This window comes from Chiloscyllium punctatum, chromosome 44, assembly GCF_047496795.1.
Source record: "Chiloscyllium punctatum isolate Juve2018m chromosome 44, sChiPun1.3, whole genome shotgun sequence".
Lineage (NCBI taxonomy): Eukaryota > Metazoa > Chordata > Chondrichthyes > Orectolobiformes > Hemiscylliidae > Chiloscyllium > Chiloscyllium punctatum.
Window position 1 is genome coordinate 59997457 of NC_092782.1, and position 27691 is coordinate 60025147.

The 27691-nt window shown below is 42.3% G+C and overlaps 1 protein-coding gene across 2 annotated transcripts in view; it reads left to right on the forward strand.

Moving 5' to 3' along the window:
- The window catches only part of camk1da (calcium/calmodulin-dependent protein kinase 1Da), a 433544-nt gene that overhangs the window by 129575 nt on the left and 276278 nt on the right, over positions 1 to 27691 (forward strand). For both annotated transcript variants that reach the window (XM_072563033.1, XM_072563034.1), the window contains one exon: positions 7582 to 7713. In XM_072563033.1, coding sequence (XP_072419134.1) covers positions 7582 to 7713 — 132 coding nt within the window. The remainder of the gene's footprint in view (positions 1 to 7581; positions 7714 to 27691) is intronic.

Consider the following 27691-nt stretch of genomic DNA (forward strand, 5'->3'; position numbering starts at 1 on the left):
TTGAAATGCCCATCAGCCATGATTGAATGGCGGAGTGGACTTGATGGGCCGAATGGCCTTACTGCCACTCCTATGTCTTATGGTCTTATGGAGCGAATAAGGCCCCTCAAAAATCAGCAAGGCGGCCTTTGTGTGGAGCCGCAGGAGATGGGGGAGACACTAAACAAGTATTTTGCATCAGTGTTTGCTGTGGAAAAGGACATGGAAGATATAGAATGTAGAGAAATAGAGGGTGACATCTTGAAGAATGTCCAGATTACAGAGGAGGAAGTGCTAGATGTCTTGAAATGCATAAAAATGGATAAATCCCCAGGACCTGATCAGGTGTACCCGAGAACTCTGTGGAAAGCTAGGGAAGAGATTGCTGGGCCTCTTGCTGAGATGTTTGTATCATTGATAGTCACAGGTGAGGTGCCGGAAGGCTAGATGTTGGCAAACGTGGTGCCACTGTTTAAGATGGGTGGTAGGGACATGCCAGGAACTGTAGACCAATGAGCCTGATGTTGGTGGTGGGCAAGTTGTTGGAGGGAGTCCGAATGGACAGGATTTACATGTATTTGGAAAGGCACGGACTGATTAGGGATAGTCAATATGGCTTTGTGTGGGGGAAATCATATCTCACAAACTTGATTGAGGTTTTTGAAGAAGTAACAAAAAGGATTGATGAGGGCAGAACTGTAGACATGATCTATATGGACTTCAGTAAGGCATTCGACAAGGTTCCCCATGGGAGACTGGTTAGCAAGGTTAGATCTCAAAGAGTACAGGGAGAACTAGCCATTTGGATACAGAACTGGCTCAAAGGTAGAAGATAGGGTGGAGGTGGAGGGTTGTTTTCAGACTGGAGGCCTGTGACCAGTGGAGTGCCACAAGGATCGGTGCTGGGTCCACTACTTTTCATCATTTATATAAATGGTTTGGATGTGGACATATGATGTACAGTTAGTAAGTTTGCAGGTGACACCAAAGTCGAAGGTGTATTGCACAGGGAAGAAGGTTACCTCAGAATACAACGGGATCTTGACCAGATGGGCCAATGGGCTGGGGAGGCTGAATAGACTAGGGCTGTTTTCCCTGGAGCGTCGGAGGCTGAGGGGTGACTTTTTAGAGGTTTATAAAATCATGAGGAGCATGGATAGGATAAATAGACAAGGGCTTTTCCCTGGGTTGGGGGAATCCAGAACTAGAGGGCATAGGTTTAGGGTGAGAGAGGGAAGATACAAAAGAAACCTAAGGGGCAACGTTTTCACGCAGAGGGTGATACGTGTATGGAATGAGCTGCCAGAGGAAGTGGTGAAAGCTGGTACAATTACAACACATAAAAGGCATCTGGATGAGTATATGAATAGGAAGGGTTTAGAGGGATATGGGCCGGGTGCTGGCAGGTGGGACTAGATTAGGTTAGGATATCCAGTCGACATGGGCAAGTTGGACTGAAGGGTCTGTTTCTGTGCTGTGCATCTCTATAACTGTATGACTCTAAGTGGATTGGCCATGCTAAACTGCCCATAGTGTCCAGGGATGTGCAGGCTAGGTGAGTAATGTGGGGATAGGATGGGTCTGGGTGGGATGCTCTTCGAGGGGTCGGTGTGCACTCGCTAGGCCGAATGGCCTGCTTCCACACTGTAGGGATTCTGTGACATGTACTTGGTTGGCAGAGCACAGTGATAGTTTTGCCTATTTTCTAAGGAGAAATATTAAGGCTATTTATTAAACAAAGTGCAACATAGCTATCTTCACCTTTAAAAATCTACATTCACTTAGAAACAAATAACTATTAATTATATTGGTTTGAGATATGTTAGGGGCAGCATGGTGGCTCAGTGGTTAGCACTACTGCCTCACTATATTTCAACCCAGATTTTCAGAAGCAGAGGTAGGGAGATTGCCATTGCACAGGCACTTCCTACTGTGCCTGTTGTTCCAGGCAGTCTCCCATCCAAGTGCTAACCAGGCCTGAGTCTGCTTAGCTTCCAACAGTAGACACAATTGGGTGTTCAGAATAAAATGGCTATCGGCAGCTTTCAAATGTTAACTCCCAATAGCCTGCATGGATTTGGAGAATGGTAATTATCCCGGATGTCAAGTAGTATTCTGCAATAGTCCACAGAATCATTAAACTCATGATGGTATATCCAGCTTGGATAATGGATGGGATTGCTAGCATGTTTGAGACATACCTCTGTGATAATGTTGGATTGGTTCCACCCGTTGAGTGGGCTAGCTGTTTAAACCATGTTTAAACCCATAGGGGCCACAGCTAACAGGGAGAGCAAGTTACTTCAACCTGAATAGCTCACTGCTTTGCTCAGCTTGATAGGTGTGTGACCTCATTTTAAAATTCAGCACCAGTAAAGTTCTTACCTGTGTAATACAGGAGAATTGTACAATCGTAGGAGACAGAAATAGAAACAGGAAATGTTGGAGAAACTCAGTGGGTCCGGCCATGTCCATGAAGGAAACAGAGCTAATGTTTCGAGCTGGTATGACTTTTCCTTGGAAATATTCATGAACTGAACTTGTTTTTAAAAGTGCAGCAATCTTTCCACAGTTCTTAGTTTTAAAACAGTCCTTTCCTATTTCAGTCCACAAACAAAAATGCAGAATAATAAAAAGATACGACATGTGCAGTGAGGAGTCTTATTATTCTGGCTCTGAGGTCACATTAATTTGTCATTAAATATTTGCTGGTAAAGATCTCAACAAACACATCGTTATGGGGCTATCCTTAACACTGATCAACAGCATCTACTTGTATCAATCCAGCACCTTTAACATAGTAAAACCAGCCCAGTCTTCCTCCTTTTACAAAGTAATTGAGTAGACTTTGAAATGGAATTAGAATTAGATTTTACAGTCACGTGTACTCAAATATAGGAATGCAGGATTGTTGGGAAAAGTGTACAGGTCACCATTCACTGGTGCCATCTTGGTTACAAAACCAGAAGTTTAAAAAAAAACAGTTGAAGTAAAAGAAATAAAACCACAAGGGAAAAAAACGTGCATCTTAAAGTCCCATCTCAAAAATGGTGTTTGGAATGTTCAGCCAGAACTTTGACTCTTTGGCGGAACCTTTGCTATTTGAGCTACTATCCTTTCGTGCAGCTCAGTGTCAGGTTTTGGGCTTTAGTGCCTCTGTGAAGAACCTTTCTCATATTAGTGATGCTACCTAAATATCAGCTGTTGTTGTAAAATGTGCCAAAGGACTACACACGAGCATTATGACTGAAAAGGCAGGTTTAATAATACATCGTAAAGGGGGAGAGAGGGAGAGGGATGGCTGGATGTATTTAGGATGAAAATTTCAGAGTTTAGGTTCAAGCCTGCAGAGGAATTAAAATCGGGGATGCTCCAGGGGCCTGAATGAGAGGAATGCAGAGAGTAATGGGTAGAGATAACTACAGAAATAGGAAAGGCAAATGCTGTGGAGTGATTTGAAAACCATGATGAGAATTTGGAAATTGAGGTGCCTGAATGAGAAATAATCAATTTTTCACCTACAATTTACAGTTGTCATTATTCCTTGGATTGGATTTTAGGGGGTTGCTGGGAGAATGTTGAGGTCGAGGCTTTTAGTAGTATGTTGAAAAGAACAAGGCAGAGGATGAGGCCCATTTGGTTTTGGTAAACAGGAGTTTAAAGAATGCATGAATTCTGAATGCCTTTGCCTGGATGCCTTTTGTCTTCTGTTGAGAATTTGGAAATTGAGGTCATAGAGTCATAGAGATGTACAGCACAGAAACTGATCCTTCAGTCCAACCCGTCCATGCCGACCAGATATCCCAACCCAATCTAGTCCCACCTGCCCGCACCCGGCCCATATCCCTCCAAACCCTTCCTATTCATATACCCATCCAAATGCCTCTTAAATGTTGCAATTGTACCAACCTACACCACATCCTCTGGCAGCTCATTCCATACACATATCACCCTCTGCATGAAAAAGTTGCCCCTTACGTCCCTTTTATATCTTTCCCCTCCCACTCTAAACCTATGCCCTCTAGTTCTGGACTCCCCGACCCCAGGGAAAAAACTTTGCCTATTTATCCTATCCATGCCCCTCATATTTTTGTAAATCTCTATAAGGTCACCCCTCAGCCTCTGACACTCCAGGGAAAACAGCCCCAGTCTGTGCCTGAATTAGGCATGTTCAATTTTTGACCCGCAGTTTATAGTTGGCATTATTTCTTGGGATGGGGTTGAGGGGGGGAGCAGAATGTTAAAATGGCTGTTAAAATAACACACAAAGGGAAGTTTGTAAAACAACATCCAAATCCTTTGTTGCACTGACACCCTGCCAGATGATTTTGTCCCAAGAAGAATTATAATTTAATTACATCTGCCAATAAGATAAATTGTGAGTGAAGGCAATAGTTCTACTTGTGATGAGCAATTTTCAAATTCGAAAAGAAAATCAGCTTTCAGATGAAGAAAAACAGCTGTGCTGATTTCCCCCTTCAGCTCCTTCTGCTCAGGACAATATTAAATACATTGATGTGTCTGGAAATAAAAGCATATTTCAAATATTCTCTCAGGCATGAAAAAATATTAATTATACAGTGCCTGTGTGCAATTGAAGAAAAGCTCAGGAATAATAAGACCTTCAAGAGGTCCAAGTTCTTGTCAAAACCCTCTCCCTCCCTCCCCGCAAAGCCCATGAATGTTTCATCAAATAGATGTAACTCAATGTTTCCAAGCCAATATGTAAAATTCAAGCTTATCCCTTTGTTTGAAAATGTCAGTCGCAGCCATCTAGAGTCAACAGCTGTCTATCACAGCTGTATGTACAGAATGGTCAGTTAATAACACAATAAGTCACATGGTCTATTGGCTGTCTGATGTTGGAACAGTGTATTAAAAATAATTATCTTGCCCTTGTATGGAACCCCCCCCTGCACTCAGAATCCACGGGACACTGATAGTGTTGCAGTAATGATATGGAAGTGCTGGTGTGGACAAGCTCAAGTCATACAACACCAGGTTATAGTCCAATAGGTTTATTTGAAATCACAAGCTTTCAGAGCATAGCTCCTTCATCAGGTTCCTAAGAATCTAATAAATGATAATTATATTTCAAACTGAAGCACTACTCTGAAAGCTTGTGGTTTCAACTTAACCTGTTGGCCTTTAGCCTGGTGTTGTGTGACCTCTGAGATTGAAATTGACAGATTTTTAATCAATAAGGGAAGCAAGTCTTATGGGGAAATGGCAGGAAAGTGGAATTAAGGAATATCTCAATGAATACCGGTGCAGACTCGATAGGCTGAATAGTCTTGCAAGGACAAGTTCTGTTTACTGCATTACATGGTAAGTGTAAATGATTTGTAAAAGTTCAACACGAGAGCTGAGTTTATTAGAGCATGAGGGAGCCTGGAAAGGACAATCTTATCAACAGGTTCCAGGTGGTTGTGGAATTGGCAGGTTGACTGAATGGGGACAGTAAGAGTGTGATTTATTGTAAGTATCAGAGAGCAGGGCAGTACAAGGGCACAGTTTAATTTTGTAATACAAGTGAAATTGCTTTGTTTGCCGCTAAGCCATTGCATGTTGTGAAACCATGTCTGTTTTCTATAGACTTCTCTTTGCTTGCATGTCTTTGTAAAGTCGCTGCTTCGTGCTCTGATGCAGACAGCATGTGTGTGTGCCCAGACCTCTGCCAAAAATCCCTTTGGATCCATTTGCTGGAGACACAGGGTTACAGTACTGAGATTTTCTGCTGTTCAGTCTTTTTTTATCCCTTGCTCTGCACCTCGCCTCATCTTCGTATCTGCTCCTCTGATTTGTTCTGGGGGTCATGTCTTACACTTTGTGACATTATGAATAATGTTTGTAAGTGATCACGGGGATGGTGTGGAGTGGTCTGTTAATGGACTAGTAACTCAATGATCATGAGTTCAAATTACACCATATCCACTGGGAGTTTAAAACTGGTGAATGCATACATCTCAGACTAAATGATTAGTATCGGGCTGTAATGGTGACTGTAAAGCTCCATCTGGTTTACTCTTGTCCATTAGTGATGGAAATCTGCTCTTCACTCCAGGTCTGCCTGTATGTGATTTTAGCCCCACAACAAGCTTGACTCTTGACCTCCTGTGAAATGGCCAATTAAACATTCGGTTATCATGAAGCCAGCTCACTGCCACCTTTGCAAAGGTGATGGCCCAGTGATACTATTGCTGGACAATTAATCCAGAGACCCAGGTAGTGGTCTGGGGACCCAGGTTCGAGCCCTTTCATGGAAGATGGTGGAATTTGAATTAAATTAAGGCATAGCTAATACCTTTCTGTTTTAGTAAAGAGTGTAGCCAAGTAATGTGAGTATACCAATACCTGAACAGATATCAATAAATATGAACACTCACCTTTGATTGTTTATTGTTTAGAATTGCTGAGAGCATAAGTTTTGAAGTATCAATTATAGCTCAGTTGGTAGCACTGCACCTCTGAGTTTGGATGGTTATGGGTTTGAGTAACACAGGAACACAACGTTCTGAGCTGATAATCTATTGCAGGGCTGCACTGCTGCCTATGCAGTTAGTCAGGTGAGATTTAAAGCAAGGGCTTTATTTTATATCTTGGATGTATGATTAGATTACATTCCCTACAATGTGGAAACAGGCCCTTCGGCCCAACAAATCCACACTGACCCCCCCCTGAAGAGTAACCCACCCAGACCCACTTCCCTCTGACTAATGCACCTAACACTATGGGCAATTTAGCATGGCAATTCACCTGACCTGCACATCTTTGGACATCTTTGGTATGCAAGAGATCCCACGAAATTATTACAAAGACAAACAGTAAAATTATTTCCGGTGTCAAGGCTGGTATTAATCCTTCAATCACTATCACAGAAACCAATGGGCTGGTCATTATCACATTGTGGTTTGTGAGTCTTGCTCTGAGAATTGTCCATCACATTACCTGCATCACCAACGGTGACTTCAGTTCAAAAACAATTAGTTGGCCGTTAAACACTTTAGGATGTCTTCTAGTTTCAAGCCACACCCATGGGGACTCCTGTGGAACAGTTATAGTGTCCCTATATCCAGACAAGGAAGGTGGGTTTTAGTCCCACCTTCTCCAGCTGGTGTGTAATATTAACATTTGGGAAACATCAATAAATGCAAGCCTTTTATTTCTTGAAGGCTAGGTTACCTGGGGCAAATATGTGGCTGAAAATGTCTTTTGGAGCCAGTAGAGAGACAGTGGGCTGAATGGCCTTATTCAGTACTGTAAACTCGTACGGTTCTACATTGAAGCTTTTTGTCTTGCACTCATCAGGATAAACATAAGAACTCCAAATAATCACAACAATTTAGACTGCAGGAAGTAGGGGCGTTGATTGGTTTGCCAATCACTTGTCAATTTTCAGTTCTGTTTGAACAATTTTGAAGCATGTTTAATCTGAGATAGGAATTTCTCCAGTTTCAGCAACATCATTGATGTACTTGTGAAGAATTTCTCTGGCACTTCAAGCCAAGTTGTTACTCTTGCAGACTATTGTTACACATAGTGCCAAAGAGAGCCCTTTGCTCAGAGTGCCTGACCGTTTCTCTGTCTTTGCTTTTCTTGCAGTGGCGCCTTTTCTGAAGTCGTCATGGCGAAGGAGAAAACCACTGGGAAGATGTTTGCAATTAAATGCATCCCAAAGAAAGCCTTGAAAGGCAAAGAAAGCAGCATTGAAAATGAAATTGCAGTCCTCAGAAGGTAAGGAACTGAGAAGTAATTTAAGAACCAGGCTGTGAGATGGACGCAATTCCTTGCATGGTTGTGTGCAAAATGTTTGATCTCGCTGCTGTAGAGTTGGGAGGGATACTCTGGATTTTTTTTAAAAGGGCACAACTTTGATTCAAAGCACATTTATCCAATACTTGTTGCATTGCACTACATACAATTGTTATGTAAAGGGAGAACCTTCTGGAAATATCTGGTGGGTCGCTAAATAATAAATTGATGATTATTGAAGGTTGAAGTGGGAAGTCTGTGTCTTGTTCCAGGTGGGTCCAAAGCTAGAAGACATTGAATGAAAATTGAATGTTGCGCTTCAAGGATAGAGATTGAGGAGATTTTATTTTCTCTCAGAGTTGTATGTATTTGGAACTCTCTGTTTCAGAAGCTGGTGGAGGTAGGCAGAGGTAAATAGATTCTTGTTAGGCACAGGAATCAGGAGCTGTCGGGAATAGATCGGAATGTGGAATTTTCAACAGAAATTGTTCATGGTCTTGTTGAAAGGGAGAGCAGGCTTGAGGGCCTATGCCTAGTTTGTACGTTTGTAACAAATTCTATTCGGATGAAGGGGACAGTTTTAAACTAATTGGTTGGGTTTAGGTTCAAGTGGATTACTAACTTTACACGAGCCCAATATAATTCACTGACTTCAATGTAGGATAGAAACAGCTGGGGATGGAAAACCAACCTTTTACCCAAAGCCATTAGCTCTCAACTGGCAGCTTGGGTTTATTGAATCCCTACAGTGTGGGAGCAGGTCATTCAGCCCATCGAGTCCACACTGACTCTCCAAAGGGCATCCCACCCAGACCCATCCCCACATGCTATATGCGATTTAACATGGCCAAACCACCTAACCTGCACATCTTTGGACTGTGGGAGGAAACCTATGTAGACACAGGGAGACCGTGCAAACTCAATACAGACAGTTACCCAAGGGTGAAATTGAACCCAGGTCCCTAACATTGTGAGACGATAGTGCAAACCACTGAGCCACCATATCACTTGGATTATGTTGGTAATATCAGTGCTCCACCTGATCTCGTGCCCAGCAAATTGGGTTAAAATTTCATTGTCATTTCACATTAAGAACACAAGAACTAAGAGCAGGCGTAGGCCATTTGGCCCCTCAGATTTGTTCCACCATTCAGTAAGATCATGACTGATCTTTTTGTGGACTCAGCTCCACTTACCCGTACTCTCATCGTATCCCTTAATTCCTTTATTTTTCAAAAAAAAATCTACCTTAGCTTTAAAAATGATTACTGAAGTAGCGTCAACTTCATCCCTGGGCAAGGAATTCCATAGATTCACAACCCTCTGAGTGATGACGTTCCTTCTCAATTCAGACCTAAATCTTCTCCCCCTAATCTTGAGGCTATACCCTCTTGTCCTAGTTTCTCCTGCCAGCGGTAACATCCTCTCTACTTCTGTGTTATCCATTCCCTTCATAATTTTATATGTTTCTATAAGATCCTCTCCTAATATCAGACTCAATGCATAAATTCTGCTTCTCCCTTCACAGATGCTGCCAGACCTGCTGAGTTTCTCCAGCACTTTCTATTTTTATTTCAGAACTGCATCATCTGCGTAAGTTTGCTTTTATGAGATATCCCGGTGATGTCCACAGCTATAATGCCAACCTGCCTTTCTCTTTAGAGAGATAAGACAAAAAAAAACCTGCAGATGCTGAAGACCTGAAACGAAAGCAGGAAGTGCTGGAGAAACTCACCAGGTCTGGCAGCATCCATGGACAGGAGAAACAGAGTTGATGTTTTCAGTTCTGTGAGTCTGCTTTAGGGATACTGGAGGACACAGTGTATGCTTTCAGCATTTTCCACTCTGTATCTTTGTTGTCACTGATTTCCAGTATTTGTTACTTTGAGTTTTTTTCCCTCTTGGTCTCCGACTCTGAAAACTGCGCAGGACATCACAATATTATGACAATTCCCGAGATCTACTCAGACAGTGTTTATTAGCTTGAAACACAAAGTTTAAGGAAGTGACACAATAGGGTTTATTCAGCTGACAGTAAGACTTGATTTTTTGGATTTGAATGTTATTTTTCTCTTAGTCTCTGCGCACTACAGCTGGCTAGATTAATACATATGTAATGCAATCAGGTTTCCACTCAATACCTAACAACTCACCAACCTGCAATTCTGATATCCTGCAAACACTTGATTTTAATTGTTGCACCATTGGCCGTCATGATGGGCGGCACAGTGGCACAGTGGTTAGCAGTGCTGCCTCACAGCGCTGGAGACCCGGGTTCATTTCCCGCCTCACGCGACTGATTGTGTGGAGTTTGTACATTCTCCCAGTGTCTGTGTGGGTTTCCTCCGGGTGCTCCGGTTTCCTCCCACAGTCACAAAGATGTGCAGATCAGGTGAATTGGCCATGCTAAATTGCCCATAGTATTAGGTGAGGGATAAATGTAGGGGTATGGGTGGGTTGCGCTTCGGCGGGGCAGTGTGGACTTGTTGGGCCGAAGGGCCTGTTTCCACACTGTAATGTAATCTAATCTAGTCATGCTTTCATCCACCAAGGCCTCACGTTCTGGAACTCACTGTCATTGCTTCTTTGATGCTTCCTCCTTGAATTCTGTATCGAATTGTAGATGCTAAGATATTGAGTACATTCGGGACAGACATAGATGGATCTTTGGAGGCTAAATGAATCCAAGGGTTCAGGGAAGATGCGAGTTGGTGGAATTGAGGTTGACATTCTACCACGGTCTTAGAGTCTTCCGTGGAGCAAGTTCGATGGGCCAGTGGCCTAGTATTATGTTGGCTTTTGGCTATCTGCATATTTCCTGTGACTCGTGGGTCAATTTTGTCTGATGGAAGTCACATGACGTGACACTGCAGCACATAAAGTGCTGTGTAAACGCGCGTTCTCATTGTTTTTATAGATGCGTGGGTCTACAGGCCATCTCCCATTTTCTTCGTTTCCTGTCAACAGTGTCAGCCTCTCCTTGGCCTTTGTTTCGAACAGTTGACTGCAGCCTTTGTTCTAAAATCTGCTTTGTAATTTAGAATTCCTACAGTATGGAAAGTGGCCATTTGGCCCATCAAGTCTACACTGACCTTTTGAACAGCATAGCAACCAGATCCACTGCTTTACCCCATCACCTTGCATTTCCCATGGTAAATTCACCCAACCTACACATCTTTGGACTGTGGGAGGGAACCCACGCAGACAGGGGGAGAACGTGCAAACTCCACACAGACAGTCACTCGAGGCAGGAAATGAACCCAAGCAGCTGGCGCTGTGAGAACCACTGTGCCAAACCTAATGTTGCCCTTAAAACAGAGCCATGTTTTATATAAAGTGTTGCATTGTGTGAGGGAAGTAAATTTAAAAGTATAGCATCCACCACCATAAATGACTCAAGTCAAATAGGACAATGGGACTTCCATACATTTGAATCAAATGCAAATAGGTATGGCTATTATATAAGCATCTTCAAACTAATTTTGAACTTTGTTATGCAACATTACACAGGTCATGTCATCTGAAGAAAGAGTAGCTAACATGAAAATTGAAAAAAAAGATTTACAAAAAGATTTGTAAAATGAAAATATATAGGTACCAGGAGCCTAGGGATAAATAATCAATTAAAAGTTGACTACCACCCAGACGTATTTTAAAAAAAATTGAGAAAAGAAAATCGTTAGAGAAGCACCAAATAAAAGGGAAAATGCAAAAACTAACATTATGTAAGGATCTAGAGGCTAGGTCACCCAAACTCCTAATGTCATTACTGTGGATGCCATTAGTCTGAAATAAACATGGAAACTGCTAAAGTTACTCTATAGGTCCAGAAACACCTATGGGAAGATTAGTCAGTTAATGAACCAAATGACAACTCCATGAACTTTAAATGTGGTGGCAGTATTTCCAAATTCACCAGTTGGAAAAGGAAGTTAAGGTATGACTCTCATGAGAGAGTCTTGAATTCAATGGGGTCATTTGAGCTCAGTGTTGAGTTCAAACTGACCCTGTTTTGGGAGTCAAACCTTTCTAGAGTAGATATGAATACTCTTGAAGGTTGGATAAGATCTATAGAACTGTCATCATGTGAAGCTATTTAAATATCCAGGCCTTTAAAAATAAAAATAACTGGACACCTTTGTCATTGAGAGTTTTAAAAGTCCCTGTTCTACCAATTGCAATAGCTGTTTGTTGACTTTCCTCCAAGTTTGTTGACTTTTCTATCATCATGTCCTTGTGAATGCTTCTCTGCTTTCCACAAGCTATAATTATCTCAGCCGGGTGAAGTCCTAAATTTACAACTTAATTCACAGCTCAGCGATTATTGAAGAGTGGTGTATTGGTTGGCATGAATTAGCATTAGAGTGGCACAGGAGCTATAGGAGCCATTAACTAGCTGGGGTGGGGGCACGGTTTGATATTAAGTTGACAAGGAGATGTCATGGAGAGTGGTGAGTGTCGATGGGCTGTCAGATCTCAGGACTAGAGACCCTATGATTCTAGGGTGAAGTCCCAGAGAGCCATGGTTGGCTTTTTAGTAAGCTCACCCTAGAATTTGGCAGCTCCATCTCCGGTCTGTGTCCAGAGAATGGTAGTCCTGACTTTTCCACCCTTACTACTCCCTCTCTCAAAAAGATAATTAGGATCAACAGACCACTTTCTACAGAGGTAGATCTGCTGGCACAAAACATTTCCTGATTTGTACCTTCCTGACCACCTTAATAGTGACAGCTCAACATTTCCAATCATTGACTTTCCTTCAGAGCTGGAGGGAACCGTAATAGTGAACATTAGTTTCTCTTGATATTTGGTTAAACGTAAGAGAGGAGATCAAAAAGCAAAGAATGGGAGCAGGGTAAGAGAGAGAGAAACGAAAATCCCATCAGAGAGAAAGGCTGAACGTCTTCAATAAAACAAAGAACTGCACAATGCTGGATATCAGAAACAAAAACAAATTGCTGGAAACATTCAGCAACACCTGTGGAAAGAGAAACTGAATTAACATCTCAGCTTCAGAATTAACAACTCTGCTTTCTCTGCATAGTTGCGGTCAGACCTGCTGAGTTTCTCCTGAACGTCTTTAAGGTGGGAATTTTTTAGATTAGATTAGATTACTTAGTGTGGAAACAGGCCCTTCGGCCCAACAAGTCCACACCGACCCTCCATTCCCCTACATTTACCCCTTCACCTAACACTACGGGCAATTTTAGCATAGCCAGTTCACCTGACCTGCACATCTTTGGACTGTGGGAGGAAACCGGAGCACCCGGAGGAAACCCACGCAGACACGGGGAGAATGTGCAAACTCCACACATCTGGGTGAGAAATGGCAAGAATGCAAAAGTAAAATCCCGCATTTGCTCTAAATCAGGAATAAAAGCAGAAAACCCTCAGCAGATCGCGGAGAATTTGTTGGGGGTGGTGGTGGTGACAGAGTTAATATTTACGGCCATAATTCTTCATCAGAACCCAGAAGCTGCCAAACATTTCCAGTGATTTGTTTTGTTCGTTCGTTACCTTTTGAGAGCGAGAATTGTTGGTTTCCTGGCCAGAGGCATCCAACATTTGCAGAATGTTGAAGAAGATAACAGACAGCAACAAAATTTCACTTGCACTTGGTTTACTGCCATAATTGCATTTCAGAATATATCTTCCACACAACATGTGTAAGTCTGTCTGTCAGAGTTCACACTGCTAAGGAGCAAACTGTCTCACTTTCTCATGGAAGTAAAGGCAACCGTGAACTACTCAGGGCACAGTTAACTAGGAGAAAGTGAGGACTGCCGATACTGGAGATCAAAGTTGAGAGTGTGGTGCTGGAAAAGCACAGCTGGTCAGGCAACATCTGAGGAGCAGGAGAATCAACGTTTCGGACATAAACCCTCCATTAGGATACAGTTAAATTCCTCCTTTGAGATCGGCGTGTGGTACATTTACGCTGTGAATCAAGGAGAGGGCACATTCCTGAAATACATTTACAAGTGTAGGCCAATTGTCTTGACCATTGCTCCCTCTAAGCTGCGTGGGGCTAGAGTTTTATTTATAGCCATGTTGCACAATGAGCCAGACGTGCTAACCAAAGTGACACCGGAGGGAAAGCTGATTGTAACCTTGCTAAAACTTCCAGACTCTGTGCAAGGGGCACCATAGTGCATATTATAGTAAGGCTTTCTTGATATATCAAGGGTGGGGAAGGCGATGGCCTGGTGGCATTATTGGTTGACTTAATCCAGTGACCCAGGTTCATCAGATGGTGGAATGTGAATTCAATTTTTAAAAGATCTGAAATTAGGAGTCTGATGATAACCATGCATCGTTGTTGGTTGTTGGAAAAACCCACAAATGTCCTTTATGGAAGCAAACTACCATCATTATCTGGTCTGGTCTATATGTGACTCCAGACACACAGCAATTAGGCAATAAATGTTGGTCTAGCCAGCCAAAGGAACCCTCCTCCTGTGATTTAATAAATAAAAAAACATACTTGCAAGCAAAATAAAAGATTAGAATAGGAACAAATTATCATGATTTTGTTTTCTGGAGTATTGCCTGGACAAATTAACACATGCTGGGTTCTATAGGATTAACACATGCTGTGTTCTATAGGATTAACACATGCTGGGTTCTATAGGATTAACACATGCCGTTTACTACAGGATTAACACATGATGGGTTCTATAGGATTAACACATGCTGGGTTCTATAGGATTAACACATGCCGTTTACTATAGGATTAACACTTGCTGGGTTCTATAGGATTAACACATGCTGGGTTCGATAGGATTAACACATGCCGTTTACAATAGGATTAACACATGATGGGTTCGATAGGATTAACACTTGCTGGGTTCCATAGGATTAACACATGCCGTTTACTATAGGATTAACACGTGCTGGGTTCCATAGGATTAACACATGCCGTTTACTACAGGATTAACACATGCTGGGTTCAATAGGATTAACACATGCTGGGTTCCATAGGATTAACACATGCCGTTTACTACAGGATTAACACATGCTGGGTTCGATAGGATTAACACTTGCTGGGTTCGATAGGATTAACACTTGCTGGGTTCGATAGGATTAACACTTGCTGGGTTCTATAGGATTAACACATGCCGGGTTCGATAGGATTAACACATGCCGGGTTCGATAGGATTAACACATGCCGTTTACTACAGGATTAACACATGCTGGGTTCTATAGGATTAACACTTGCTGGGTTCGATAGGATTAACACATGCTGGGTTCTGTAGGGTTTACACATGCTGTGTTCTATAGGACTTACGCATACTAATGTTCCATAAGATTAATACATGCTGTGTTTTATAGGATTAATACATCCTGTGTTCCACAGGATTTCTACAGGATTAACACATACTGTGTTCCATAGGATTAACACATGCTGTGTTCTGTAGGATTTACACCTGTGTTCTATAGATTAACACATACTGTGTTCCATAGGATTAACACATGCTGTGTTCTGTAGGATTTACACCTGTGTTCTATAGATTTAACACATGCTGTGTTCTGTAGGATTAACACATGCTGTGTTCTGTAGGGTTTACACATACTATGTTCTATAGGACTTACACATACTAATGTTCCATAAGATTAGTACATGCTATGTTTTATAGGATTAACGCATGCTGTGTTCTATGGATTTACACATGCTGTGTTCCATAGGATTAACACATGTTGTATTCTATAGGTTTTACACATGCTGTGTTCTGTAGGGTTAACACGTGCTGTGTTCTACATGATTAACACATGCTGTGTTCCATAGGATTAACACATGCTGTATTCTATAGGATTTACACATGCTGTGTTCTGTAGTATTAACATGTGCTGTGTTCCATAGGATTAACACATGCTGTATTCTCTAAGCTTTACACATGCTGTGTTCTGTAGGATTAACACGTGCTGTGTTCCATAGGATTAACACGTGCTGTATTCTATAGGCTTTACACATGCTGTGTTCTGTAGGATTAACACATGCTGTGTTCTGTAGTATTAATACATGGTGTGTTCTATAGGATTAACATATGCTGTATTCTATAGGCTTTACACATGCTGTGTTCTATAGGATTAACATGCTGTGTTCTATAGGATTAACAATACTGTATTCTGTAGGATTAACACATGCTGTATTCTGTAGGATTAATACATGCTGTGTTCTGTAGGATTAATACATGCTGTGTTCTGTAGGATTTACACATGTTGTGTTCTACATGATTTACACATGGTGTTCTACACGATTAACACATGCTGTATTCTGTAGGATTAACACATGCTGTGTTCTGTAGGATTAACACATGCTGTGTTCTGTAGGATTAACACATGCTGTGTTCTGTAGGATTAACACATGCTGTATTCTGTAGGATTAACACATGCTGTATTCTGTAGGATTAACACATGCTGTGTTCTGTAGGATTTATACTCCGTTTTATTTACCTTGCTGTGAAGCTGTTAGTTATGAATTCTGTTCATTAGGAGGGTCTGTGAATGTTCTACAGGTCCATGGAAATGAAAACTATGGCCGAGCTGTTCAAGGTAACACAGTTTTTATCTATAGTGATAGTCTTCTTGCAAACTGTATATTGTGTTTTAGAATTACATTTTTTGAGTTAGAATTAGAATTTATTGGCATGTGTGCTCGCATAAAGAGATACAGGAGTAGAGAAAAGTTTACAAAGTCGCCATCCCCAGTGTCATCTTAGATACAAAGGCACCAAGGAAGAAAATCTTATGTACAAAGTGGAAAAACAAAGAAATAAAGTTAGAAGCTCAATATTGCAGTCCTTCTTAAGTACTTCGTCATACTGGGCCCACACTCCCCACAAGGATTTGATCTCCCCTGTGTTGGGCTTGATCTCCTCTGTAATGGGCTTGATCTCCTCCTTGGCGAAAGTGGGGACTGCAGATGCTGGAGATTAGAGTCAAGATCAGAGTGGTGCTGGTAAAGCACAGCACATCAGGCAGCATCCGAGGAGCAGGAAAATCGACGTTTCAGGCGAAAGCCCTTCATCAGGATCAGCCTGAGACGTCGATTTTCCTGCTCCTCGGATGCTGCCTGACCTGCTGTGCTTTTCCAGCACTACTCTAATCTTGACCTTGATCTCCTCCGTGCTGGGCTCGATCCCCTCTGTGCTGGGCTTGGTTTGTACAGTATTCCCAAGAAACCCATTATGGTCTGACTCGGAAATTGCATTCTCTGTTTGTGATTTATACCACATCGTTCACACCATTGCAAGAAATCAATTCAAGTTCAGTCTCTTCAGCTCTTTTGCGCTGGGTTGTAAATTTAAAAGCATCCCACACCACATAAAATAAAGGTAATGTTTTTCTTTGTCTTGGTACCTCAGTCCATGCCATTGATACAGTGTGGAGTCAGAAGGCAGAAAGTAGGAAATGCCATTTGAACAATCCTGACTACATTAGAGAAACTATACAGAATCATCTCATACAGACTGCTTTCACAATACACAATAGCTTCACTGCTATCAACGAACATTGCTGAATGGGCAGAGCTGAAACATTCTCCTCATAGTTCACCTCTTGGGAATCTGAAGTACATTTTCTTGGGTGGGTGTCCATCCTGATGAGTGGATGAATTCCAGTCGGGAATACGGAGTTGGCAATGGCAGCAGACCTGGTCCTGAAGAAGGTTTAATACCTGAAACATTGAGACTTCTCCGCCTCCCTATGCTGCCTGGCTTGCTGTGTTTTTCCGGCCTCTTGCTTGTCTCCCCAGAGCCACCCCAGGGAGGCCTGGTTAGTGATGGCAGTGCTGGGAAGTGAAATTATCACAGCCAGCTGCCTTCACAGTGGGGGGCCATGTCTGTCCATCAGCTGGAGGGTCTGGCACTGGTGCCATTAGAGTCACTTACAGTGGACAGGAAATAGCTGCCATTTACAGGAAGTAGTCATTATCTTGGCAAAGGGGCAACAAGGCTGACCCAGCTGCCTTCAGATAGATGTCCTTTGAGAATTATTGTCAGCAAACAAAAATACGAGCTCTCAAAGGAGTCGCCATTTTGGATCCGTGTTTTCAGGCCCTTGACACGGTAGGGAGCCTATGTGTCCAGGAAGAATATTTTGCGGCCTAGAAAATTGATGATAGATGGCTCATTACTATCCCTCACTTGATTCCTGCCTCATAGAATCCCTACAGTGTGGAAACAGGTCATTTGGCCCAACAAGTCTACATTGACCCTCCAGAGAATATCCCACCCAGACCCATTCCCCTACATTTGCCCATGACTAATGCACCTAACCTACACATCCCTGAACACTATGGGCAATTTAGCATGGCCAATTCACCTAAATTGCACTTCTTTGGACTGTGGGAGGAAACCAGAGCACCCAGAGGAAACCCACACAGACACTGGGAGCATGTGCAAACTCTGCACAGACAGTCGTCTGAGGCAGGAATTGAACCTGGACCCCTGGTACTGTGAGGCAGCAGTGCTAACCACTATGCCACTTCTGGGCTAGTCAACCTGTAGGAAGAGTGCTTGGAGCGGGAGCATGTCGGGAGGCGAACCTAACATCCATCTTTCCAAATGTCCTCATGCCCCCATTTCCTGTGCCACTGGGCAAATTCAGACTCTTGTTTCGAAAATGATTGACGTATGTCATTCCTGAATCATTTGGAGTCTCAATCAATGTCCCCATGAAAGTGCAGGATTATGATGTGTACCGGCTGTGCCTAACGAAGAAACGTTAGACGTGCACACACACCACCTCAGTGTTCTTTTTTGTACAAAATGGGGCAGCAGGGCAAGATCTAAGCAGCTTGCAAGGGACAGGAAAGGTCTCTGCAAGACAAGTGAATATCTCTGAGATTCCCAGGTATTAATTGTACAAAGTTTCAAGAACAATAAAGAGGGAGGGTGAGCAACAACAGAGGGGGGGAGAAAGGAGTGAACGATTCAACAGCAAGAAAATGCAAGGTAAAAACAATGACTGCAGATGCTGAAAATCAAATACTGGATTAGTGGTGCTGGAAGAGCACAGCAGTTCAGGCAGCATCCAGCTGCTCGCTGGATGCTGCCTGAACTGCTGTGCTCTTCCAGCACCACTAATCCAGCAAGAAAATGCAGCATGTTGAAGGAAAGAGTGTTGAAGGAAACAAGAAAAGATGGTTCAGACATTGTTTTACAATGAAGCAACAGACATAACAGTAAAATTGCAGAGTCATAGAGATGTACAGCATGGGAACAGACCCTTTGGTCCAACACATCCATGCCAACCAGATATCCCAACCCAATCCAGTCCCATGTACCAGTATTTGGCCCATGTCCCTCCAAACCCTTCCTATTCATATACCCATCCAGATGCCTTTTAAATGCTGTAATTCTACCAGCCTCCACCACTTCCTCTGGCAGCTCATTCCATACACGCACCTTTCTGTGGAAAAGTTGCCCCTTACATTCCTTTTAAATCTTACCCCCTCACCTTAAACCTATGCCCTCTAGTTTTGGAGTCCCCTACCCTGGGAAAAAGACCTTGTCTATCACCATATCCAGGCCCCTCATGATTTTATAAACCTCTGTCAGGTCACCCCTTAGCTTCATACAGTGACTATTCAGACTCTGTCTATAGCTCAACTCTCCAACCCCAGAAACATCCTTGTAAATCTCTTCTGAACCCTTTCAAGTTGCACAACATCTTTCCTGCAGCCGGGGGACCAGGAAAGAATGCAAACATTTCTGGAAGAGATTGGGCAAGCAGAAAGGGAGGGAACTCAAAATAGTTTCTCACAAAGTAGCCTCTCCATTTAGAGGAAATAATAGCTCCAGTTAGCAACTCTGCAAAGTTAAAAATCACGCAACACCAGGTTATAGGACAACAGGTTTATTTGGAAGCACTAGCTTTCAGAGCGCTGCTCCTTTGTCAGATAGCTAGTGGGGGAGCATCATAAGACACAGAATTTATAGCAAAGGATCATAGTGTCATGCAACTGATGTGATACGTTGAACAAACTTAGATTGCTGTTAAGTCTTTCATCTTTTAGAATGGTTTGCAGGTTTTGATCATTTATATGTACATCCAAGAACTTCCTCTGCAAATGGCTTGAGTTGGAGGTGCCGGTGTTGAACTGGGGTGTACAAAGTTAAAAATCACACAACACCAGGCTATAGTCCAACAGGAATAATTGGAAGCACTAGCTTTCGGAGCGCTGTTCCTTCTTCAGGTGGTTGTGGAGTATAAGACGGTAAAACACAGTATTTATAGCAAAAGTCAACAGTGTGATGTAACTGAAATTATATATTGAAAAAGCCCTGGATTGTTTGTTAAGTCTCTCATCTTTTAGAATGACCAAGTTGGTTTCAGTTCTTTTATATGTAAATCCCAGTTTTAAAGATACATTGTCAAGTGAACTTTAACAATAGGTGCCATGCCGGTCCAGATAATGCATTGAAGATGTGAGGTGCAAAGGGCAGTCTGGTATTCAAGATGAATGTGCAGTACTGGGTGCCACTGAAGTATTTGAAAGTAATTGAAGAGGCACCATTTGGAGAGGAAAGCAGAATTATGAACTGGAGTAATATTGACAGATCTGAACTATTCAGATCTGGTGTGAGAAGGCTCATCTGAGTGGCTTTGAATGGGGATGGGTACACATGCGTGATTTTAAATACAACATGCTGACTTGGAAAACCAAATCCTATTTCAGGCAAGATGGAATATTCGGCATGAACCAGGAAAACTAGATCATTGGAATAGGAAAACTTCTGTTTTAAACTGGAGAGGAGATGGTGTCAAAAACAAATGGATAGAAGAGAAACAACTGTAGAGGGATGAATAGAAGGCTTTCTCCAGGTCCATTAGAAAACAGCAGTTGGTCAAAAAAAGATGGGTAGAACCATTGAACTGTAGTATACCAGTCTGAGGTGAACACTGGAACATTGAGATAGGAAGTCATGACAGCTAGCTGTACAGGTGGAAATGAGGACTAGTCTGAAAATAGAGGCAAAGTCTGAGAGAACAGCAAAGTCTGTGAGAAATACTGGAATCCACAAATGGAAGTGGAAAGAGAGAATGAACAGTGGAATGGAATAAAAACTTGGAGACAATTTTATAAAGAAATAGCTAAAGCTATAGGAAGACGCTGAACAGGCTGGGGCTGTTTTCCCTGGAGCCTCGGAGGCTGAGGGGTGACCTTATGGAGGTTTATAAAATCATGAGGGGAATGGATAGAATAAATAGACAAAGTCTTTTCCCAGGGGTCGGGGAGTCCAGAACTAGAGGGTATAGGTTTAGGGTGAGAGGGGAAAGATATAAAAGAGACCTAAAGAGCAACATTTTCATGCAGAGGATGGTAAATGTATGGAATGAGCTGCCAGAGGAAGTGGTGGAGGCTGGTACAATTACAACATTTGAAAGGCATCTAGATGGGTATATGAATAGGAAGGATTTAGAGGGATATGGGCCAGGTACTGGCAGGTGGGACTAGATTGGGTTGGGATATCAGGTCGGCATGGACGGGTTGGACCGAAAGGGTCTTTTTCCATGCTGTACATCTCTGTGACTCTAGATTCTAGGGCACTGAGATAAGTGAAGTGAAGGACAGATAAAACTAAAACTGCAGTGTGTGTTGTTCCTTGCCATCGCAAGATTTCCAGATATGAGTCGGTTTCACTGGGATTACAATGCCATCGGATTCAGCACTTCAAACCTGTTTGCTGGTATCCAATTAACACAACTCAATAGTTGCAGCCTACACTGACAGTGCAACATAAAAAGGTTATATCACCCTTGGTTTTTTTTTTAAGAGAGATCATAAAGGCAAAGGAGTTGAGTTTAACAGTGGAAGGGGAGTGGCCAGTTCTCCCAGTTCAGGTTTTTTCTAGTTTGTTTTAGCTGGAGCAGTCACAAGGTGTGAGTCCAGGAGAGTTGCAAGCATTGGTAAAGAATTCCTCTGACTTACTCTGAAATCTCTCTCTGGATGTTGTTCCCTCCAGCCTATAAGAATCTGTGTTTGAATTTATGCTTTATTTTGCCAAGGGATGTGTTTATGGGATGTTACTGTATTGGAACGGTTAACCAGTAATAGTTACTGTATCAGGTCCGTTAAGTTTTCCAGTCAAAAAGTTATTCTAAATTTTGCTTTCTTATGTTCATGTTTTAACTGTAGTGTTTAAATAAATCCTGTTTTGTTTAAAGCTGAGTGGTTTGACCAGCTGCATCACTCCTGGAATATCCACTTCACATCTGCCTTTAAAATAAGAAAAAAGTTAGGGTCTAGATTACCTTCTTAAAATATCTTGAGGGGGTCTGGATTGGTTCATACTAATAGTAACTATCTTCACATCACTCTCACCTTTCCTGACCTCATTGATGTATCTGGGTCACACTGCTTGTCCAACCTCCCAGTTTTTGATTAACTTTTACCTTGTCCAGTGAAACACTACCAAGACAGGAGCCATCACCTTAGCAATTAACTCATCCACCCATAGCAGCTTCAACTTACTGAGACATCAAAGGAACTTCTACATCTAAAAGTTGTGCATTTCCTTTTCACCATTTGATTTACGAATGCCCCACATGAAACTTAAGTTCTCAGATTTGACTCATGAGAAACAGTCGAGTAGGTCGGACCATTGGAATTTAGAAAAATGAGAGTTGATTATGATTGAAAGGTTTCAGATTCTAAGGGGGCTTAGCAGCGTAGCTCAGGGAATGTTTCCCTGTGTTGATGAATTCCAAACTAAAGGGGCACAGTTCCAACCTAAAGGTCTTCCCATTTAAGACAAAGATGACGAGGAATTTCTTCACTTAGAGGGTCATTGTTGTTTGGAAATCTCTTTGCCAGTGAGTACTGGAGTCTGGGCAATTGAACAAATTCAAGGCCAAATTGGTTAGATTTTTGGTTGACAAGGGAGCCGAGGGTTATAGGAAGGCAGACAGGAAAGTGAAGTTGAGATGATGATCAAATCTTATTGAACGGCGGAGCAGGTTTGAGGGGCTGAATGGTCTTTCGCTGCTCCTTTTTATAATCGTATAGCTGTCTGACATTCAAATCCATTCAGTACGCAGAGTTTTATCAGTACAATGACAATCCTCTGACCTAGTGACACACTTCCCACTCAAAGTCTGACTTCAATGCAAGGTACTATAATCACAGCACACAAAGAATATTATGAAAGGAACACTAAGGTTTTCCAGTGTTTGCTCTTTCTCGTGAACCTTGAGAGACTTCTGTGTTTTCAGTCAAAGTAGCGAAAAGAACAAATTGAAACACTTACACATGGAGATCAAAGGAAATCTTCTCTTTGGGTCACGCAAATGTTGATGTTCTCCATCTTCTAACTGATAGGCCCTTCACCAAAATAACTGCACATCATCCAAAAACAAAAAAAACCCACTGAAACTGGAAATTTGAAATTAATAAAAAAACGCTGGAGACTCTCAGGTCAGGCAGGAAGGTCACAATCTGGAACTTTACCTGTTTTCCTAATTACATGTCATGTTTGATTTCATGTAATAGTTAGCATTAAGGTAATTAATTTCATATCATGTAATCCGTAATTTTAATATAGTGTAATACTTCACATTATGATTAATGTCAGGATTGTCTGAGAGAGATTGGGTAAACTGGGCCTGTATTCTGGAGAGTTTTGAAGAGTGCGAGGTAATCACATTGAAACTTTGAACAGTTGTACAGAGTGTGACAGGGGTGAGTAAATCAGATACTCCCCCTGGTTGGTGACTCCCTGGTTAGGAGGTATAATCTCAGGAAAAGGGGGCAGGCTACTTAGGGATGAGGTGGGGAGGAATTCCTTCTCTTAGAAGGGGTTGAATCTTACGAATTCTTTCCCCCAGAGGGTTATGGAAGCTGAGTCATTGAGTGTGTTCAAGAAAGAAATCAATAGCCACTTGGAGGCTAATCAGATTCAGGGACGTGGAAATAATGCAGGAAAATGGCATTGAGGAGATGACCTCAGCCATACTCTAGAAGAGCGGAGGGCGCTTAATGGGCTGAATGGCCTACTCCCTTTTCCTGTGTTCCTAATACAATGTGCAATGGGTTGATACATTTTTGAACTCTGTCAAGATTAGAGTGATGCTAGAAAAGCACAGCCGGTCAGGCAGCATCCGAGGAGCAGGGAAATCGACGTTTCGCGCAAGAGCCCTTCATATGAAATCCTGATGAAACGTCGATTTTCCTGCTCCTCGGATGCTGCCTGACCTGCTGTGCTTTTCTAGCATCACTCTAATCTTGACTCTGATCTCCAACATCTGCAGTCCGCACTTTTGCCTACATTTTTGAACTCTACCAGGGCAATTATCTTGAATGTATATAGAGGCCTCGTCCTTGTCTTGACTCTTGTCTGTGAAGTGATAACCTCGAGGTATTTCTAACCAATTCTCTCTCTCTCTTTCTCTGAATCCATCTCTCTGTTTCCATCTCTCTCTGTGCAATGGAGGGAGATGATGCTGCTAATTTGTGGATTTTTGCAAATTACTCACTAATTCATTGTACTGTAGCATTTCATTCAATCAGTCTATTGTTAACATTATACCATTATGTTATGTGCATCTGATCATGTCTTCAATTCTTTCACCATCATGGTGTTATGATTCAGTATTCCTGTTCAATGTAATGATACAAAGAAAAAGCTCTTCAATATAGAGAATATGACATAGACATTTACAGTGTGGAAGCAGGCCATGCGGCCCATCAAGTCAACACTGAACCTCTGCGGAGCGTCCCACCCAATCCCTGTGACCCCACATTTCCCATTGCAAAGCCACACACTCATGGACACTATGGGTAATTTAGTATGGTCAATCCACCTAACCTGCACATCTTTGGACTGCGGGAGGAAGCCAGAGCACCCAGATATGGGGAGAAGGTGCAAACTCAACACAGACAGTCGCTCAAGGGTGGAATCGAACCCAGGTCCCTGCTGCTGTGAGGCAGCAGTGCTAACCAGTGAGCCACCGTGCCACCCACAGAGTAGTGCCAACTCCAACCTTCTTGTGTGGAATTGGTTAATTGACTATTTTAACCACAGAATTAACCTATTGGTTTGTAACTGGCTGTATTTGTGTAAATTTTCTAAAACACCATTGCCTTTCCAGTTTGTGAGCAGTTAACTCGGTTTCGCATCTGTCTGTGGCCAAAGTTATTTCCAGGTTACGATTCCTCAAGGTTGAGAGGAGTTTCACTGAATCAAAGCTAGGAGTTTCTGAGCAGCAAGAGAAATGTGCACATAATTGATTCAATTCACAGGTCTCTTGCACTCCCGTAGTGCTGTCCCTATTTCTGGGCCAGAAGGTTAGAGTTCAAGTCCTACCTGGCACTGAGCTATGTTGTAACAGGTCCAATAGGTTGATTTAAGAACAAAATCCACTCCGATTACTGTAACAATACTCTGAATGGAATTGGTGGTGGTCAGGGGAAGGTGCCACACATAAATCATGAGGGATTCAGGGTCAAAAAGGGAAAATGTAAATACAAATTAAAAAGACTTGCATTTATATAGCAACTTCCACATCCTTATGACATCTGAAAGCACTTTGCAGATGATGAAGTACTTTTGAAGTGTAGTCACTTTTGTAGTGAATAATTACAGAGTAATGGAGAACTGGAGACGATGATGAAAGTCTGATCAGCCCAGGTAGTTTGCACCACAACAGGAAACTTGTGCAATTTAAAACAAGTAGAAACTCAATCAGAGTCTGGCACAATTCATATTTTCAAGAGCATGCAAAGATGCTAAATCTGTTTGGTTACTTGGTTTGAGCAGCTGTCTGAAAGCTCACTGCTCACTCCAGGTACTTGAACTGCAACGTTAGTCACATCCTGTGGTATTTTTAGTTTGTTACACAATGCTGTACACACACATGCACACACACACATACACAGACACATGCATGCACACACAGACACACACACATGCACAGACACTCATATACATGCACACTTAGACAGACACACATGCACACACACATACATTCACAAACACCCACACAGGCAGGTATATACATGCACACACAAACACACAGTCTGTGCTGATAATGAGATCACTGCAGAGATGTGTAAGTAAACCTGGAACCAGGTTTGTTCTGGCTGAGTTCCACTTTGAGAAATGCACTCAGGAGCTGAATTAATGAAGAGGTTGTACAATGCAACATAAATTGCATACTACAGCATCATGCCTATAATGTATAATTGTGTGTCCGCTTCAGAGAGTAAAAGATTAAATGCTCTCATAATGAGCCACCAGAGATTAATGCACAATAAAACCAGTGGCTGATGCATTGTGAGCCATGTTTGAGATTACATCCTGTTAGTTTAAAGTGTTTACATGAGGAGGAAGCTGCAACATACGATTTGGAGATGACAGTGTCAGATAGTAACCAAGCAGATGCTTGAAATTTTGAAGGCCCTGGGGTTGATCGTTTTTACTGTCTAGCATTGATGAAACATTTTTATTGACTGACCTTTGAAGGAAAGTCAGTCAGAGTCATACAGCACAGAAGAGACCCTTCAGCCCATTGTGGCTGTACCAGCCTAGCTGTACGAGTCCCATCTCCCGGCACTAGGTTCATAGCCTTGAATGTAATGACATTCTAATAGCTCATCTAAGTATGTTTTAAAGGCTGCGAGGTTTCCTCCTTGACTATCATGCCAGGCAGTACATTCCAGACCCTCACCACCCTCCAGGGGAAAAGGCTTTTCCTCTATTCCCCTCTAAACCTCCTGCGTTTCACATTAAAATTAAGCCCCATTATTACTGACCCTTTGACTGAGGGAACAGATGCTGTCTATTCACCCTGTCTCTTTCCTTCATAATCTGACACACCTCAATCATGTCGTTACTCAGTAATGAAGTCTTAATTTTTAATTGCACACAGTACAAATGATAACCCTGAAAAATGCATTTCCACATGAAAGACGTAGAATCATAGAATCTCTACAGTGTGGAAGCACGCCATTTGGCCCATCGAGTTCACATTGCCCCTTTGAAGAGCATCCCATCCTATCCTTGTAATCCTGCATTACCCATGGCTAATTCACCTAACCTGCACATCCTTGGACTATGGGAGCGCCCAGAGGAAACCCACACAGACATAGAGAGATATTTCCCTAGGATGGGGGATTTCCAACACAATCTGGCACATTTTTAAAGTGAGAGGAGAGAGATATGAAGGGCTTTTGCCTGAAACGTCGATTTTCCTGCTCCTCGGATGCTGCCTGAACTGCTGTGCTTTTCCAGCACCACTCTAATCCAGAATCTGGTTTCCAGCATCTGCAGTCATTGTTTTTTCCTAGCAGAGAGATTTAACAAAGTCATGAGGGGCAAATTCTCTACACAGAGGGTGGTTTGCATGTGGAACAAACTTCCAGAGGAAGTGGTGGATGTGGGTACAATTGCAACATTTAAAAGACATTTGGATAAGCACATGAATAGGAAAGGTTTGGAGGGATATGGGCCAGGAGCAGGCAATGGGACTGGTTTAGATTGGGATTATGTTCGGCACGGACTGGTTAGACTGAAGGGTCTGTTTCTGTGCTCTATGAGATGGGAGGATCCTCAATTTTAATGGTGCAAAGCTATAGCATTTTAATGGAGATAATTGCAATTACTATGTTCTATTTTTCTTTTGTTGATATTGGAAGATTGGGGAGGACAGGGTACGTTAAACTAAAAGAATTCTCACCGGCCTTCCCGCGCCTTTAAGAACATAAGCTGCAGTATCAAAGAGACAGAACTGGGGTGAAGTTGTTTGTATTAACTTCAAGCTGGAATTTAGAGATAGCTCCTCCCTGCTCCTTTCTGAAGATTTACAAGTTTATGCCTGCACACTGCTGTTTTTTATTTCTTGTTTTATTTTTATAAATGTATGTAGCACCCTTTTCCCCTTCTGAAAAATCATAATGAGTAAGAATTGTCATGAATTCTCTCAGGACGCTCTCTTTACTTTTTCTGCTTATTCTCTT